The sequence below is a fragment of the Pan troglodytes genome, chromosome 1, assembly GCF_028858775.2.
Source record: "Pan troglodytes isolate AG18354 chromosome 1, NHGRI_mPanTro3-v2.0_pri, whole genome shotgun sequence".
NCBI classification, from domain to species: Eukaryota; Metazoa; Chordata; class Mammalia; order Primates; family Hominidae; genus Pan; species Pan troglodytes.
In genome coordinates, this window is record NC_072398.2 from 40880113 (window position 1) to 40896771 (window position 16659).

The following is a 16659-nucleotide window of genomic DNA, read 5'->3' on the forward strand; positions in this document are numbered from 1 at the left end:
TGGCCCGAAATCATGGGACCACTGATAGAAACGGTGGGAATGACAACTCAAGACCTCAAGTCAGCATGGGGAGAAGGTGGGACTAGCAGCACCCTGTTTGTTTCTTCCGAGAGGACTGGGTCTGGGGAGGCGGGTGCTGGGTCACCAGGTTCTGCTGCACAATGATCACCACTCTCTCGAGCTAAAACAGAACCCTCAGAGTTTGTCACCATCATACAAGGCAGCCAAGGAGACGATGTCCTTGTACAGTGTTTCTCCAAAAGCAGAAACAAGAATAACTGGTGTTTACTTAGAGCTCTAGAGTTTACAAAACAATTTCACATCCATTATCTCATTGATTCTCACCACAACCCTGTGAGGTGTCATTTTACAGCTGAGGAAAGTGAGGCTCCAAAAGGTTAAATAACATGTTCAAGGTCACCAAACTCGTAAGTGATAGAATGAGACTTGAGCCCAGGTCCGTCTCCAAAGGCCAAGGTCTTTTCTCTGCGCCATCCAGCGCTGCGAGTTTGACCTCCTTGTTGAAGACCCTGTTCTGGAACCTTCCAAGGGGACTTCCCTCACCCCACTCTGTTGATCACTTTATATTGTGAATTTGTCATTTTTTATTATTATATGCTTTTTATGTGATCCATGATATTATATGGTTAACGGCTCTGGAGCTCTCTTGCAAAGACTTTTCCTGCACAAGTCTGGATTATACATTCTTCAAAGACAGAGCTGGTATCTTCCCATTCTTCTCCATCTTTCTTCCCACCTCACCCATCTAGCCTCACCCAGTGGGTTCAAGGCAAATAATAGCCAGGATCCTTCCTAAATAATTCACCTCCTTCTTCACTACCTCCTGAAGATCAGTCATGACAGATCCCTGAGCCAAGTGTATTAGTTCAAATCATTTCTTGAGGCCAACTAGCAGGGACAGTGTCCACTGAGGAAAAGCAAATGAGCACACCTGGGCACCCCCTCACGCTGCTCTTGACAATTCAGGCTGAACACAATACTGAGTGAAAGTTATCATGCTAGCCCTGCACGGATACCAAGAAGCACGAGATATTGTTCCTGCCTTCAAAGAGCCTCTAATTCAGTGGGGAGATAGGAAATAGTCACATAAAAAAGACAGCTCAATGCTGCAATGTAGTGTGTGCTAGAATCAGTGTGTGATTCTAGCCTCTCCACCTCCAATCTCCTTTCTCTCCTACAAAGTCAATTAAAAACCAGCAGTTTTTAGAGAGAAAGAGAGGCAGGGAAAGACAAGGAAGGAAGAGGAACTTCAGCCGTGTGCTGAGGCAGACCTGTATGGGAAGGGCCCAGAGAATGCGGGTCTGAGCCTAAGGAGCTGGTATCTCAGCATCTTCTCCTCCTCCTCAGGACCGGTTTTCCCCTTTCCTCCTCTACGCCCTTCTGTGCTGCCACAGGTGCCTGGACAAACCAGCAAGAGCAACACAAGTGGTCCTAAATCACCCGAGGGCCATGAGAGGAAACCATTAAAACCAGCAGTTTTTAATTGACTTTGGAGGAGAGAAAGGAGATTGGAGGTGGAGAGGCCCTAGAGGGTTTATGAGGCTTTGAAGGATGGGCTGGGTATGGATAGGCAAAGAAGGGAGTGGAAACAAGCATTCCAGGGCAGGGCGTTTTGGGGACTCAACAGACCAACCAGTTTGTTGGGAGGGGAGTCACTCTGGGAGAGGTGGGCAGTGAGGTTCGAGAAAGACAGAAGAGCCAGCTGGGAAAGGACTTGAACTTGGGTGCTTAGCAGTGCTGAGTCTATCTGGGCAACAGCCCAGATAGAAACACAGAAGGTGTTTCCATAGGTGAATTTCACACTTCAGCCATGTGCCTGGCAAAGTCAGACAATGGGTCTGAGGCACAAGGAATGAGGCAGCACAAGGCACAACTTGCAGATCTGTGGCTGGATCTTGGCTGCCAATGGGTTTCACCAGGGTCCATCTCAGAGGAAGGCCTGGATGGTGACAATGTCACTGTCTTACAAGCATTATTTTCAGGGAGGCAGCACGGGGATTCCTGGTGAAGAGTCCTGCCCTTTGAACTTTTGGGAACCCTAGCTTCTGGAAATGAGCAGTGCTAAAAAGTGCACATCATCTGGCACTAATGGCCACTCTCCCTGAGATAGAGATGAAGCATCAGGGATTGGGAGTGATCCTTGTCCCTAGAGCACTTCAGTGGCCAGCCATGTGAGGCCACTGGAGGTAAAAAGGAAGGTCTGCAAAAGAAAGCAGGAAGTTCTCTCACCTGGGTCTCCGGGGAGCCATTAACATTTTTCTTCAAGAAGAAAAAGATGTGGACAGCTTCAAAGGAGAGTAAGTGGGATTTTAGGGTCAGTTCATGGACCGAGAGTTGAGATGAATGCCTACTGCTTTGTTCTGGCTTTTTCTTACTCCCTCATTGTTCCTCCTTTTTTCTCCCAGTAGTATAAATTAGAGCAGTGTCATTATTTTTGAAAACATTATGTTTAATGGCAGCACAATACGCCATTATATGGAGTAACTGTAATTTATTTAACCTTTTAGTTGAGTACTTTTTAAGCTTGCTCTCCTGCCCCATCTCAACCTTTTAGAGTCCCTGGCTCTCCCTTGTACAGTGAAGATTGGATGAGAGACATTTCCAGGCTCTTTGAAAATATCATTTGGAATTGCTCTGAAAGGCGGCTGCCAAGCTAGCAAAGCTCCTGCCACAAAACACCCCTGGATTCCACCTGGTGCTTGATAACCAGGACTCCTGTGTGCCCTACCCCAGCACTGCCTGGTTACCAAAATAAAGGATCAGCTCAGGGTAGACATAAATGGAACTGTGGAGCCTCAAGTTTTGACCTTTAACATAAAGTACTTGCCAAGTCTTACTAAACATTCTGGTGAGTTCTCCCAGACCAGTGATAAGAAGGTTTGGCTGAAAAATAAGTCTTAAAAATCTAGGCAGTAGGGAAAGCATGGGCCTCGAGAATCTTGGCTTCTTAGCTGATACTTGTCACGTTAGGCTTCCTGAGATTCCATTTCTTCATCTGTGAAATGGGGATATTCATGCTCACCTTGCAAGCTAATCACACAACTATGGATAGCATATACAGGGCATGTAGCATAGCGTGCCATGTAGCAGGTGGTTAATAAATAATAATAATAGTAGCTACTCTTCATAGTTTTTTTTCCAGAAAATAAGTGAGAGTTGCTAGTAATTTGCTACTCATGGTCATTAGAGTATGAGGTCTCCTAACATGAATCTTGACTTGGCTTAACAAAGCCATATGCCTACTTTTATTTCCTTTTCCTGCCTTTGGAAGGAGCCTGAGAATTCCTTTTTTTGTCCTTTAATCCCATAATGTCTACCAGAACAGCAACTCAATTGATAAGATGGTTTAAATAGGGTCCTGTTAGAATCAGGGAAGAGGTGGGATGACCTTTCTCGGACTCCCTTTGCACAGAAGGCTGGAGTGCTCCCATGGCCTGCTTCTCATAGCATCAGAGCCCTGCTAATTTGGAGAAATTCTTTCTGACCCAGCGGGGAGGTGGCCATGGCAAAGCAGGGCTCCTTCCTGACCCTCCCCAAAAGGGGGTTGAAGAGGGCAGAGCCTAAGGAAGGGGGAGCAGGGGATGGGGTGGCAGGGAAGGCAGCTGCTTGAAATTGATTGTTCTTGTAGTTTAGTTTATACCATGCGGCTCTCTCAGCTCTGCCCGGGTGGCGACCTTTAGATAATAAAGGGAATTCTGGGAGATTTCTGACAGGCCCATGACATATGGGGCAGGTCTGCAGGGTCAGGCGGTGTATCTCCCTGCTCCCGGCCCCAGGGTAATGAATCTTGTTTTGACTTTGCAAAGCCAGCTCAGCCAGTGCCCCAGAAAGAAACAGAGCCCCCGCCAGCCCCTCAGATGAGTGCACATCTTGGAACCCTTCATAATTCAGGGATACAACTCCAAACTTTTATAGCCTGTGAGTGGAGAGGACAAACACTACATGTTTTGCTAAGGCCCTGGGAGAGCTGGTGTGGTTTCCAGGGCTCAATCAGAGCCTACTGGGAGACCTGGGAAAAAAAAAACAACAGAAATCTCTCCCTGACGTTAAAAGCAGTCCCAGGACGGGGCTTGTGCCTGGAGGAGGAGCCGGGGTGGGAGTGAGAGAGATCTCTCCTTGGGGTCTGGCAAGTGGCAGATTCACTCTTCTGGGCAGGAGAAGCAAAAAAAGGGTAGGGTCCACTCTGCAGGAACAGCAGAAATCAGCACATCCTAATTCGCATCCCAAAGCTATCAGGGGCAGAGCAAGTGAGTTCTCCGGGCTACTGTTTTCTGGGCTGGGTGAAGGCAGCAGGAGTCAGCAGCTCCTGACTGTTGATACCCGCCTATCTCTGCAAATTTTCGTGTGCCTGCACACCCAGACCCCTCTTCTTTAAAAGAACAATTCCTGAACCATGAAGTTTGAGTGCCTTTCTCCTCCCTGCTGTATTAGTTTGCCAGGGTTGCTGTAACAAAGTATCACAGACCAGGTGGCTTAAATAACAGAAATTTATTTTCTCCAAGTTCAGAAACTGGGAAGTCCAAGATGAGGATGTGGGCAGAGTTGATTCCTTCTGATGGCTGTGAGGGAAGGAGCTGTTCCAGACCTCTCTTCTGAGCTTGTAGATGGTCAGATGAGGATGTGGATGTCTCTTTACATCACCTGGCCTCTGTGAGTGTCTGTCTCAGGCTCCACATTTCCCCCTTTTTATAAGGACACCAGATCACACCGAATTAGAGCCTACCCTAGTGACCTCATCTTAACCTGATTACCTCTGTAGAGACCCTGTCTCAGGGACGGGTGCCATGGCTCACGCCTGTAATCCCAGCATTTTGGGAAGCCGAGGCTAGAGGATCACTTGAGCCCAGGAGTTCAAGACCAGCCTGGCTAGCATCATGAAACCTCATCTCTACAAAAATAAAAATAAAAATTAGCCAGGTGTAGACAGGTGCCTGTGGCCCCACAGATCCCTGTGGTTCCTAGGGCTGATGTGGGAGGATGGTTTGAGTCCAGGAGATGGAGGCTGCAAGGAGCTGAGATTGCGCCACTGCACTCCAGACTGGGAGACAGAGCGAGACCCCGTCTCAAAAAAACCAAACCAAAACAACAGTAACAAAAGACACCGTCTCAAATAAGAACACATTCTGAGGTACTTAGGGTTAGGCTTCAACACAGGAATTTCCAGGGGACACAATTCAGCCTTTAACTCAATCCCTCGCTTTCTTGCTAGTATCCAGCTCCTGCGCTTGTGCCCCATTACCCTGCCTCTGTCCACCACTGCAGAGATGGAGGGTCCCTCACTGTCACGCACATATGTAAGATCTAAGGGCCTTGTCCAAAGCTGAGAGCCGCACGCAGCTCCCCTCTCACAGCCCCTGCTGCCTCACCGCCTGGAGTATGGGTTCTTTCCTTATTACTGATTGGGATTGTGAGAGCCTCCCCAAATTTCCGTCTCTTACTCCTTGGTTATTGGAGCGTGGATGTAGTTTATCCCACCTGTGAAAGGAATCGCATATATGAAGAAAAGCAGGAGATCCACCTTCTCATAGTAAGAGAGGGTGACTGGGTAGAAATTGTCCCCCAAATTTGTCTTGACACCTCCTGGAGGGGCCACAGTGTCATCTGTGTCACCTTCTCAGAGAAGGCTGCCAAGGGTACATGCAGGCAGAGACCTATTTTCCTCCCCTCTCTCCTCTCACCTTCCTTCTTCACTCTGGGGCAAGGTATAGCCACTTCGCTTCACATAACCGCACAGAGTCTAGGGAAAAAATGACATTCGATTAATGAAGCAAACGCAGCTGGTACAGAAGTGACATCTAAATTGTTCCTTTGGTCCCGTTATTTTCCAAAGGAAATTCTTTCTCTCCTCACCCCCCTCCCCCTTTTCCCTTTAAATCGCGTGCATAAAATATACTAATAACAATCTTCGGTGTCTGTGCATGAGTGACAGCTGAAATAAGAAAAAGACTAATCGTACCTCCTGCAGCCCTGTCACATGGAGATTAAATGAGTCTCTCTCCCCACCCTCTCCCTGCTCCCCACCCCCTCGCCCCCACTCTCTCCTCTCTCTTGGTTCTCAATGAGAATCATGGGCATTTGAATAATAATATTATAGACGGCATCAGGGTGACAGTGGGGAAAAAATCAGCTCAAACCCATGATTATTCCTTCACTCTAATAATTATTTAAATACCAGATAACTCCTTTCACTCTAATTGAGGCCTTTCAGCCGTCGGCATTACCCGGGGCTTTTGCGTTCGCCCTCTTGCTCACCTTGTGCTACCCAACGTGCCTGGACTACCTCTAAGGTCGGTGTTAGACAGAGCGACGCTCAGAATGCTTGCACGTACAGCTGCACAAGGGATATGAAGACAGGTCCTTCAGTAGCATTCCACCCACGGGGAAAAGATGGGGCCTCAGACTCTCACATTTAGACAATTTTATTCTCACAGAAATCTTAAACCAAAAGGAGCCTTCTGAGATCATTGGGACCAATCCCCTGCCTCTAGGTAAACTGATTCCTAGGCAGCTTCCAGGAAAATTCAATATCAGAAAATTTCAGAATCTCCTTGGCAGGATGCTCTGGAGATCCTCTCTAGACAGAATGTCCCCCTTAATATCTAACTTTAGTCCCTTCTGCTGTAGCTCTAACTCTTTGGGAAGAAGGAGCTTTCTGTGCATAGACTAAATCTGACCTGTCCATGGGGTTGTGGCAGAGGACACCGTAGCCCCCAAGTTACAGCATAGGTGATGGTCCTGAGTGTGACATTTGCCTGGGCCTGCCTGGGCCTAGAAGAGGACAGAAGCAATCATTCTCCCCAAGGGGGAAAGGAGCCATTCGGACATGTGTCTTTCTTTCATTCTGCCCCTTAATCCGCCCCTCTTTGAATCTGCCCTGAGCACCACCTCATTGTCCAGGCCCAATGCCACACTCACTTCTGCGTATCATGGGGCTATTATCAAAGGCATCTACTTTCCCGAAACAGGACAGCCTGAAGGCAAAACATAACTAACTCCCAGGACCCTTCCACCTACAATGGAGGAAGCGCCTGCCTTTTTGTCACGAGGTCTGGGTTCTGACTGCAGCCTGTTTCTGACTCACCTTGAGTCGCCCTGGTCAATTTGTTTCCTTTCTGTGGGCTGTGGTGTCTTTCATATTAAAAAACAAAACAAAACAAAAAAAAACAGTGGGTTGGAATAATCTTATAATCTCCCTCAGCATTCATCCAAAGTTCCTGCTTTAAAGGCACTACTCATTAGAAGGAAGAGCTGAAGGAGAAGACGGACTCCTCTCCATCATGGGAAAGGAAGGAGGCTAAGTGACTTCCAAGAACAGCTGCTAACTTCCCTGATTTCACAGCCCTCATTTTCATGCTCATCTTTTCCCTACCACCGTCTGGCTCCTCAGGGTGTGTGAGCTCCCTAGTAGGTGCAGTAGTAATAGTAGGCACCCTTTGCTGTTATTGTTATGAAAACTATCAGCTCCAGGATGGTGCTGGAGGTGACGATGATGTTGATGACAGGGTTGTTAGGAATGGAGTTAGTGGCGATGGTGGAGCTACAGATGGGCCCACGGGTATGAGAGCTACTAACAGGAACTTTGACTCAATTTGGCAAAATCGTATTTCATATCTAAATTCTCTTTCCACCAGCTCCTTTTGCTATAAGGGAAAGCCAAGTGGAAACGTAGAGGCATGTGCACCCAGATCTCCTGAAAAGGGCAATAGGAGAGGGTAGCAGGGAGGAGAGAATCCTCTGCTGAGCTGAACTGGAAACGCCTGATTGTCATTTCTTCCCTGCTTTGCCACTGACGCCCGCAGCAGCTGATCAGGAAGGTATCAGATGCCTTCACTAGCTGTCACTAACACCTGCCTCCTGAATCCTGATCGGGGAGATGGTGTCATCGGGCCCTCCACATAAAATATTTAGTGGCACTTGCTTCCCAAAGAGGCAAGCGTGGCCTCTCCTTGGCATCAGGAACGCTCTGAGTTACATGTTCTGGGAGACTCTGTTGTTCAGGCGAGAGTCCCGGAGCAGCATACCTGGTTTGAGACTTGGAGTAGGAGAGAGGGAAACTGGTAGAACAGAGACTAGGCAAGTTTTGGCTCTTGAGAATGCATGTGACAAGTGACTTCATGCACTAAACAGAGAGGGATGTGACAGAAAGAAGAAAGCATCATTATTAAGAGAAAACTCCTGAGGTTGACACTAGCAGAAAATTGGGGATAGGAGGAAGTCACACTGGGTATGCAAAGTCAAATGCATGTTTGTTTACCAGTGTCTACCAAACTGAGGATGGGAAATTCATTCTAAGACAGATGATGGGATGGATGGAGGTGAGGAGCTGGAAATAATGACAAATAAATTGCTAATAACAAAGGCTAATGTATCTTAAACACTTAAGATGGCCATGAACTGTTCTAAGTGCTTTATATGTGTTAACTGATTTCGTTGTAATAATCCTATGACGTAGCTACTAGTACTAAACCTATTTTATATAGATAGTTAGATAACATCATAGAATGGCTAAGTACCTTGACCAAGTGTACACAGCTATAGGCTCCATTTGCGTCCAGGCACCTAAGTTCAGAGCTCATGCATTTAATTGTTATATCGCACTGCCTCTCACCAGAGGCACAAAGGTGGGCTCCGTCCTCCCTTACTCAGAATGTGGATAGGAGGCCTGATCTTTGCCCACTGGGCTCTGCTTGGAACAGCCACTTAGTCACATCAATTTGGCATAGAAAGATGAAGGCTCTCAACGTGCCCTTGAAGTCAGCTGTCTTTATGAAGGCCACACTCCCAAGGTGGGGTGCAAACCTCCCCTCACTGCAGGAGACTGTGCCTCCTCTTGACTCCAGTGTCCAATGACAGCTGCTCCCAGGCGGGCGGTCCCTGAGTCCTGTGAGATGAATTCACTTGGCTGGTTATCAGGAGTGGCCTGTCCCAGAGCAAATGCTGCATGAGGGTGAGAGGAAAACAGCCCAGCTGGAGTGGTCTGTTTAGAACTACTGGCCTGAAAAAAAAAAAGAAAAGAAAAAGAAAAAAGCTCCTGACCTAATCAGCCTCTCCAGGTTGGAACAAAAAACCTCAGCTGCTATTGGAATCACAGACTCCAGGAACTGAAGGAACTAAGCTTCGAGGTAGCATTTTATCTGAAAAAGGAAATCTTATAGGTTGACTAATTCAAATACCTTTTGTTTTAAGATCAAGAAATAGGCTCATGGAAATGCCAGACTGGTCTAAAGTGAGTGACACTATAATTCATGAGTCACACAGGCAGAATGTGAACCCAGGGTTCCTGAGTCTCCCACCTTTCTTCCTGCCCTGTGACCTCATGTCTTCTAGACATCAGGACAGTTTTCTCATTCTCAGTCTAACTCTCAGGATCCTGTGTTTCCACCAGCCTTCCTGCAGTCTGCGGAGAGGCTATATTGGGACTTATGCAGTAGTATGACAAAGAAGATCACCTTGGATCTATTTCTTTCCCCTTGCCACATGCTTCCCAGACTGAGCTCTGTCACTGGGTCGGGGAGGCCTAGGGATCAAAGGCACACCCACAGTGTTCATCTCATTGTGGGTGGGAAAGGAAGAATATAAGCAAAAAGAGAAGTCAAGAGCTGTGGCAGGATTTCAGAAGTGCCATCTCCGGTGGAGTCTTCAAAGACAATAACAGGCCAGGTGCAGTGGCTCACGCCTGTAATCCCAGCACTTTGGGAGGCCAAGGCAGGTGGATCACAAGGTCAGGAGATTGAGAGCAGTGTGGCCAACATGGTGAAACCCTGTCTTTACTAAAAATACAAAAAAAAAAAAAAAATTAGGCGGGTGTGGTGGCACGTGCCTGTAGTCCCATCTACTGTGGAGGCTGAGGCAGCAGAATTGCTTGAACCAGGGAGGCGGAGGTCTCAATGAGCTGAGATCACACCACTGCACTCCAGCCTGGGCGACAGAGCAAGACTCTGTCTCAATAATAATAATAATAACAAAAACTAACATAAGTTAAGTGCTCACTGTGTGCCTGCAACCATGCTAAGAGGTTGGTCTCTATACTGTCTCATTTACTGTCATGACAATTTGAAAGGTACATACTGTAGTTACTCCCATTCTACCAGAAAGGGACATGAGACTTGACTTGCCTCAAATCCTAGATTTGTTCCCAAATTCTGTCTAACAACAACAAAAGCCACTCACTATTCAAACTGTGTCTTGGGAGGATACCAAGCAGGGAGGTGAGGTGGCTGATCTTAATCGCATACTAAGTCCTTCCATGTTATCTCTGCTACCAGAACCCCCTTCCTCCCCTCGCGGCTCCTCACGGAGGAACCACTCTCCACCTGGAACCCAAGGAGATTTTCTTCCCAGCGACAGGAGCAGAGAATGGCCTCTTGCAATTCCCCATCCAGCTGGAGAATTTAAGGATTCTGTTATTTCCTTTCCACAGCTCCTCTTCAGGAATTCACGTCCTGCTACCGGCCTCAGGACATAGCTAAAAATAACCTCTGGTTTCCAAACTGAAAGCCCTGTCTGTTGGGAGGCTTTGCCGGTGTGCGCCTGGGGCCGGAAGGGCTGTGTCGGAGTAGCTGAGGTCAGCCTGAGTCTCATGCCGGTGTTGCCTTCCTCTTTCCAAGGAAGCCCAGGGCCTCATGAGTCACCCCGAACACCCTGGGGGAGTCGGGTTGGAGGAGGGAGTTAGGTGGGACCTACTGTGGCACCACGGTGGCTGCCAGGCCGAGGATGCAGAACTGAACAAGAGGAAGGGTCGTTCCTAAAGAAACTCTAGGGGATTCTCTAAGTGGTGTCTGTTCTAATTATAACCCAATCCAGCCAGAATCGGGAGTTGAGGGAGAAAGGCCTCTCCTAAGCTGCCTTGGAGCAAACTCTCCATCCTTCGGGTGTTTCCATCCCTGCCACCTTATGTGCCCAGAGTTCTGTCTGGACTTGCCTGAGAAGGTTGCTGGATGATCTGTCCAGCTGAGAAAAGCTTTCTCTGCCGGACAGCTCGCTGCCTTCTCCTGGTGCCGCAGTCACTCCCCACTGTCCCTCTCCATAAGTCAGGACAGTACCATGATAGTGATGGAACAGGCCCTGCTCTCTGACCTCCAGGTCCTGCTCTCTGACCTCCAGGCTCTGCTGTCTGACTTCCTGCCCCTGGCCCAGACTGCCCCTGGCTACAGGCTGTCCTCAGGAGCCCCACCTTGCCCCTCTGGGCAGCTTCCTTGGAACAGGGAAGAATAAGCACCAAGGCTCTGGAAGTGGAGGAGCCCTAAAGCCTGGGAGTCAGGAGGCAGGGGGAAGACTAAAGGAGTCAGGGCTAGAGACTGGGCTTCGAGCATGGCCCACTGAGGCCCGCTGGTGATTTCATGGATGCTGAAACAGTCAGGAGGCCCCAGCAGTGCCTGAAATGAGACTGAACCTCACCTCACCACCCTTTGCTGCTCCCCACATTCTCCCAAACCTGGTACCCCTGCCCCAGGTGGCTGAAGCTGGACTCAGCCAGCCAGTAACCCCTAGCAAGGAGACTGGTTCTCTGTGTGTCCTGGCTTCCCATGTGCTCTGCCTGCAGAGGGGCAGAGGTTGAAGCAATTTCCCGAGGACCTGGCTGCCTGGCAGCAGCTGGGCGTCCACCTTGAGAAGGATGGGGGAATCTCAGGAGATCTGCCTGTCTCCCGAGGGCTTTTCCGGCTCCGGAATGGCACATGTGGGAATCCCAGTCTTGTTGGCTACAACATTTTTCCCTTTCCTAACAAGTTCTAACAGTTGTTCTAACAGCTAGTGATCAGGGGTTCTTCTTGCTGGAGAAGAAAGGGCTGAGGGCAGAGCAGGGCACTCTCACTCAGGGTGACCAGCTCCTTGCCTCTCTGTGGATAACAGAGCATGAGAAAGTGAAGAGATGCAGCGGAGTGAGGTGATGGAAGTCTAAAATAGGAAGGAATTTTGTGTGCAATATCAGACTGTGGGAGCAGTTGACCTGGAGAGCCTGGGGGAGGGCCTGCCTAACAAGCTTTCAAAAAACAGGAGCGATTTCCACTGGGCTGGGATAAGACGTGCCGGTAGGATAGGGAAGACTGGGTTTAGTCCTAATATCAAATTGACTGGCTGGGTGAACTTCAACAGCCTTTTAACCTCTCTGAGAGATGAAAACGATGGCTTAAGGGGCCAGAAATAGAGATGCTTTGTAAAATAAAATTTTTAAAAAAGCATGTATTTTATAGCATAAAGGCTAGAGACCAAAATAGATAACAGGATTCCCTGAACATTCCTAAGAGGGAGAAAGTAGGTTAAAAATAGAAAAACCAAAATTCAGAAGGAGGAGACTCACAGAGCTAAACCAGGATGGGGACCCTGGGTCAGGCCAGCCTCTTTGCTCCTCCCGGAAATTATTTTTGGTCTGACCACTCTGCCTTGTGTTTTGCAGAATCATGTGAGGGCCAACCGGGGAAGGTGGAGCAGATGAGCACACACAGGAGCCGTCTCCTCACCGCTGCGCCTCTCAGCATGGAACAGAGGCGGCCCTGGCCCCGGGCCCTGGAGGTGGACAGCCGCTCTGTGGTCCTGCTCTCAGTGGTCTGGGTGCTGCTGGCCCCCCCAGCAGCTGGCATGCCTCAGTTCAGCACCTTCCACTCTGAGAATCGTGACTGGACCTTCAACCACTTGACCGTCCACCGAGGGACAGGGGCCGTCTATGTGGGGGCCATCAACCGGGTCTATAAGCTGACAGGCAACCTGACTATCCAGGTGGCTCATAAGACAGGGCCAGAAGAGGACAACAAGTCTTGTTACCCGCCCCTCATCGTGCAGCCCTGCAGCGAAGTGCTCACCCTCACCAACAATGTCAACAAGCTGCTCATCATTGACTACTCTGAGAACCGCCTGCTGGCCTGTGGGAGCCTCTACCAGGGGGTCTGCAAGCTGCTGCGGCTGGATGACCTCTTCATCCTGGTGGAGCCATCCCACAAGAAGGAGCACTACCTGTCCAGTGTCAACAAGACGGGCACCATGTACGGGGTGATTGTGCGCTCTGAGGGTGAGGATGGCAAGCTCTTCATCGGTACGGCTGTGGATGGGAAGCAGGATTACTTCCCGACCCTGTCCAGCCGGAAGCTGCCCCGAGACCCTGAGTCCTCAGCCATGCTCGACTATGAGCTACACAGCGATTTTGTCTCCTCTCTCATCAAGATCCCTTCAGACACCCTGGCCCTGGTCTCCCACTTTGACATCTTCTACATCTACGGCTTTGCTAGTGGGGGCTTTGTCTACTTTCTCACTGTCCAGCCCGAGACCCCTGAGGGTGTGGCCATCAACTCCGCTGGAGACCTCTTCTACACCTCACGCATCGTGCGGCTCTGCAAGGATGACCCCAAGTTCCACTCATACGTGTCCCTGCCCTTCGGCTGCACCCGGGCCGGGGTGGAATACCACCTCCTGCAGGCTGCTTACCTGGCCAAGCCTGGGGACTCACTGGCCCAGGCCTTCAATATCACCAGCCAGGACGATGTACTCTTTGCCATCTTCTCCAAAGGGCAGAAGCAGTATCACCACCCGCCCGATGACTCTGCCCTGTGTGCCTTCCCTATCCGGGCCATCAACTTGCAGATCAAGGAGCGCCTGCAGTCCTGCTACCAGGGCGAGGGCAACCTGGAGCTCAACTGGCTGCTGGGGAAGGACGTCCAGTGCACCAAGGCGGTAAGGAGGCACGCACCTCGCTCTGCTCCTGCTCCATGACACAGGTTCCAACCTTCCTGTCCATGCCCTGGGGCACATCTGCTCCCACACCACCATGGACCTGAAATGAAAGAGGTTTTCAGACTCAGGTTATCAGGTGGTAACCAATAACGCAGGGTCTTACATATACCAGATACTTGAGATATGTGTGTTGATTTGTTGTCATTTCAAATATATGTATTGAGTGCCTACATCACATCAGGTGCTATTGTAAATGCTGCAGGCTTCAGCTGTGAACCATACAACCCTACAAAGCTCACTGCCCTCATGGAGATTACACGCTAGTTGGGTGAGACAAATGAACACATAATACATGTTAGTTTGCCAAATGGTGATAATGGCTATAGAGAAAAATAAACAGGAAAGGGGGAGAGGCAGTAGCTGAGAGGACTGACTCACTGAGAAAGTGGTGTCTAAGCAAAAACTGAGGATGGGAAGAAAGGGAGCCACGCAAGTGTCCAGAGAAAGCATTCCAGAGAGAGAAAGGGTGAGGAGAATGTGCAAAGAATTCAGGGCATGCCTGGAGTGTCTGAGGAACAGTAAGGAGGCCACTGCAGCCAGATCAGAGTATGTGAGAGAAAGAGCAGCAGGTGATGGGGTCCATCGGAAGTAATGGGGACCAGGTCATGTACACACAGAGCTGTAGGCCACTGTGGTTCCCAGTGAGGGGGTCAAGTGGAGATCGGAAATCTAAGTCAGAGGAGAGGGAAGGGAGTCTGGCTTGACCAACTGATGGAAAACTGGAGAAGAATCAGGAGTGTGGGCAAAGGCAAAAGAGGAGAGGATGAAAAGCTCAGAATCCAGACCTGAGGAAAGCAGAGACAAGAAAATCAGTGGCAAGCACTGCCCTGTCAGTGGCTCATGGTGCTGCCATCAAAGTATTCATGATCCACTCTTCTTCCATCATTCATCCAACCATCCGACCATCCATTCATTTATCCACCCATCTGTCCTTTCATCCATCCCCTTTCCTTCCCTCCTTTTATTCTCCTATCCATCTATCCCTCCTTCCTCCTTAGCTCTCTCCCTCCATGCATCTCTCCATCCATCCATCCATCCATCATCCATCCATCCATCTATTCATCCATTTACCTAAACCTCCATTCATCTGTCCCTGATCCTTCCCTTCATTCTTTCCTCCATCCCTTCATCCATCTCTTTATCCACTCATCCCTCTTTTTTCTCCCTTAATGTATGTCTCTATATCTTTATCTATCCATCATCCATTTGTCTACCTAGCCCTCCATCTATCCATTCATCCCTCTCTTTATTTATCCACCATCATCCATCTACCCATCCCTCTATTCATTTACAAGTAGTATTGAAGATCTTCTGAATGCCTGGCACTGTACTAGGCACTGGGGATGCAAACATAAAAAGACATGATCGGCTGGGTGCGGTGGCTCACACCTGTAATCCCAGCACTTTGGGAGGCTAAGGTAGGCAGATTGCTTGAGCTCAGGAGTTCGAGACCAGCCTGGGCAACATGACAAAACTCCATCTCTACAAAAATTCCAAAAATTAGCTGGGTGTGGTGATGCACACCTGTAGTACCAGCTACTCTGGAGGCCTGAGCATGGGAGGTGGAGGTTGCAGTGAGCCAAGATTGTGCTACTATACTCCAGCCTGGGTGACAGAGTGAGACCCTGTCTCAGAAAAAAAAAAAAAAGACATGATCACTAGTCTCACAGATCTTATAATCTAGTAGGGGGAAGAGAGAGAGAGAGAGGGAGAAAGAGAGAGAGAGCTAGAGACAGCTGGCAACATAATGTAGTGGCTCAGAGTTTGAGCTTCTGAGACAAAAGCCAGGCTTCAAATTCCATCTGTGTTTCTTCCTGCCTTCTTCAGAAGCACCTTAGCATCTCTACATTCTTATCTGTGAGATGGAAATAATAATGCCTAGCTCATGGGATGATCAGATGAGATAATACCTGGAGAGATTAGCACCATGCCTGGAAATGTTAGGTTTATTATTACACAGGGAGTTAACAGGGAGTGTGAGAAGTGCAAAAGTAGGTTTCTTGTACACAGTGCTGAGGGCTCTGGATCTGCAACCTAGAAAAAAATATATGAGAACAAGGGGCCCACATGGCTACCTTCTGAGTACTCTAAATTGAAGGTGCCTGCCATGGGGACCAAGCACCAGTACTTGAAGCAAGAAAACATCATTCCAAGGCTACGCTTCTCTTCCTGTCATCATTTGCTTGGTGTGGTAGAAGAGTTGTGGTTAAGGCTTTGAAGTAAAACAGATGGGGATTAAAAATCAGTCCTACCACTTACTCCTTGTGTGACTTTGGGCAAGTTATGTACCTGGTCTGAGCTGTAAGTTTTTCGTCTTTAAAATAGAGATAATATTGTCTTCTTTTCATGGTTATTATGAGGATTAAATGGAAAATTTATGTAAAGTGCTTAGCACAATACCTGGAACATAATAAGCATTCAATAAATGGGCAGCTATGATTATTAATATTAATCACAGTAGTAAAGAGCCAGGTATTTTCTTAGTTATCTTACTGTTGTAAAATGAGGAAGCTAGACTAGATAGTCTCTGGGTTTTTTTTTTTTAACGCCAAAATTTTATGGCCACTGGCCCTAACCAATGCGGAGAGGTGGAGAGGAAATGTAACCCTCCGTAAGGGTTAAATGCTTGCAGAGTCCAGCCTAGTTCCCATAACCCAGAGGGGGCCTTGTCAGGAGGAAACTGCTGATTCCTGCCTGCTTCTGAGCCAGAGGAAAGAGGAAGATGACACTCTTCTCTGCTCCAGAGCAGAGGAACAAGCCTGGGCTAGTTACAAAAGGATAGCAAAGGCACTGGGAGAGAGGTGACAGTGAGTGGGGCCAGGACCTCAGAGTGGAGAGCCCCTTGCCTCCACCCCTTCAGCACCACACCCTTCTGGTGCAAGGGCTGCAGGAGGAATGGCCCCTTAAAGACCCTGA

The 16659-nt window shown here is 48.8% G+C and overlaps 1 protein-coding gene and 1 long non-coding RNA gene across 3 annotated transcripts in view; one reads left to right on the forward strand and one right to left on the reverse strand.

The window, feature by feature from the left end:
- The window catches only part of PLXNA2 (plexin A2), a 242733-nt gene that overhangs the window by 39527 nt on the left and 186547 nt on the right, over positions 1-16659 (forward strand). For both annotated transcript variants that reach the window (XM_016937865.4, XM_003308723.6), the window contains exon 2: positions 12416-13683. In XM_016937865.4, the coding sequence (XP_016793354.2) occupies positions 12416-13683 (1268 nt within the window). The remainder of the gene's footprint in view (positions 1-12415; positions 13684-16659) is intronic.
- LOC107970011 (uncharacterized) lies at positions 4495-5760 on the reverse strand. The gene is made up of 2 exons (XR_001712212.3): positions 5700-5760; positions 4495-4703 (listed from the first exon to the last, which is right to left on the reverse strand). It is a non-coding gene; the product is annotated as an uncharacterized LOC107970011 (long non-coding RNA).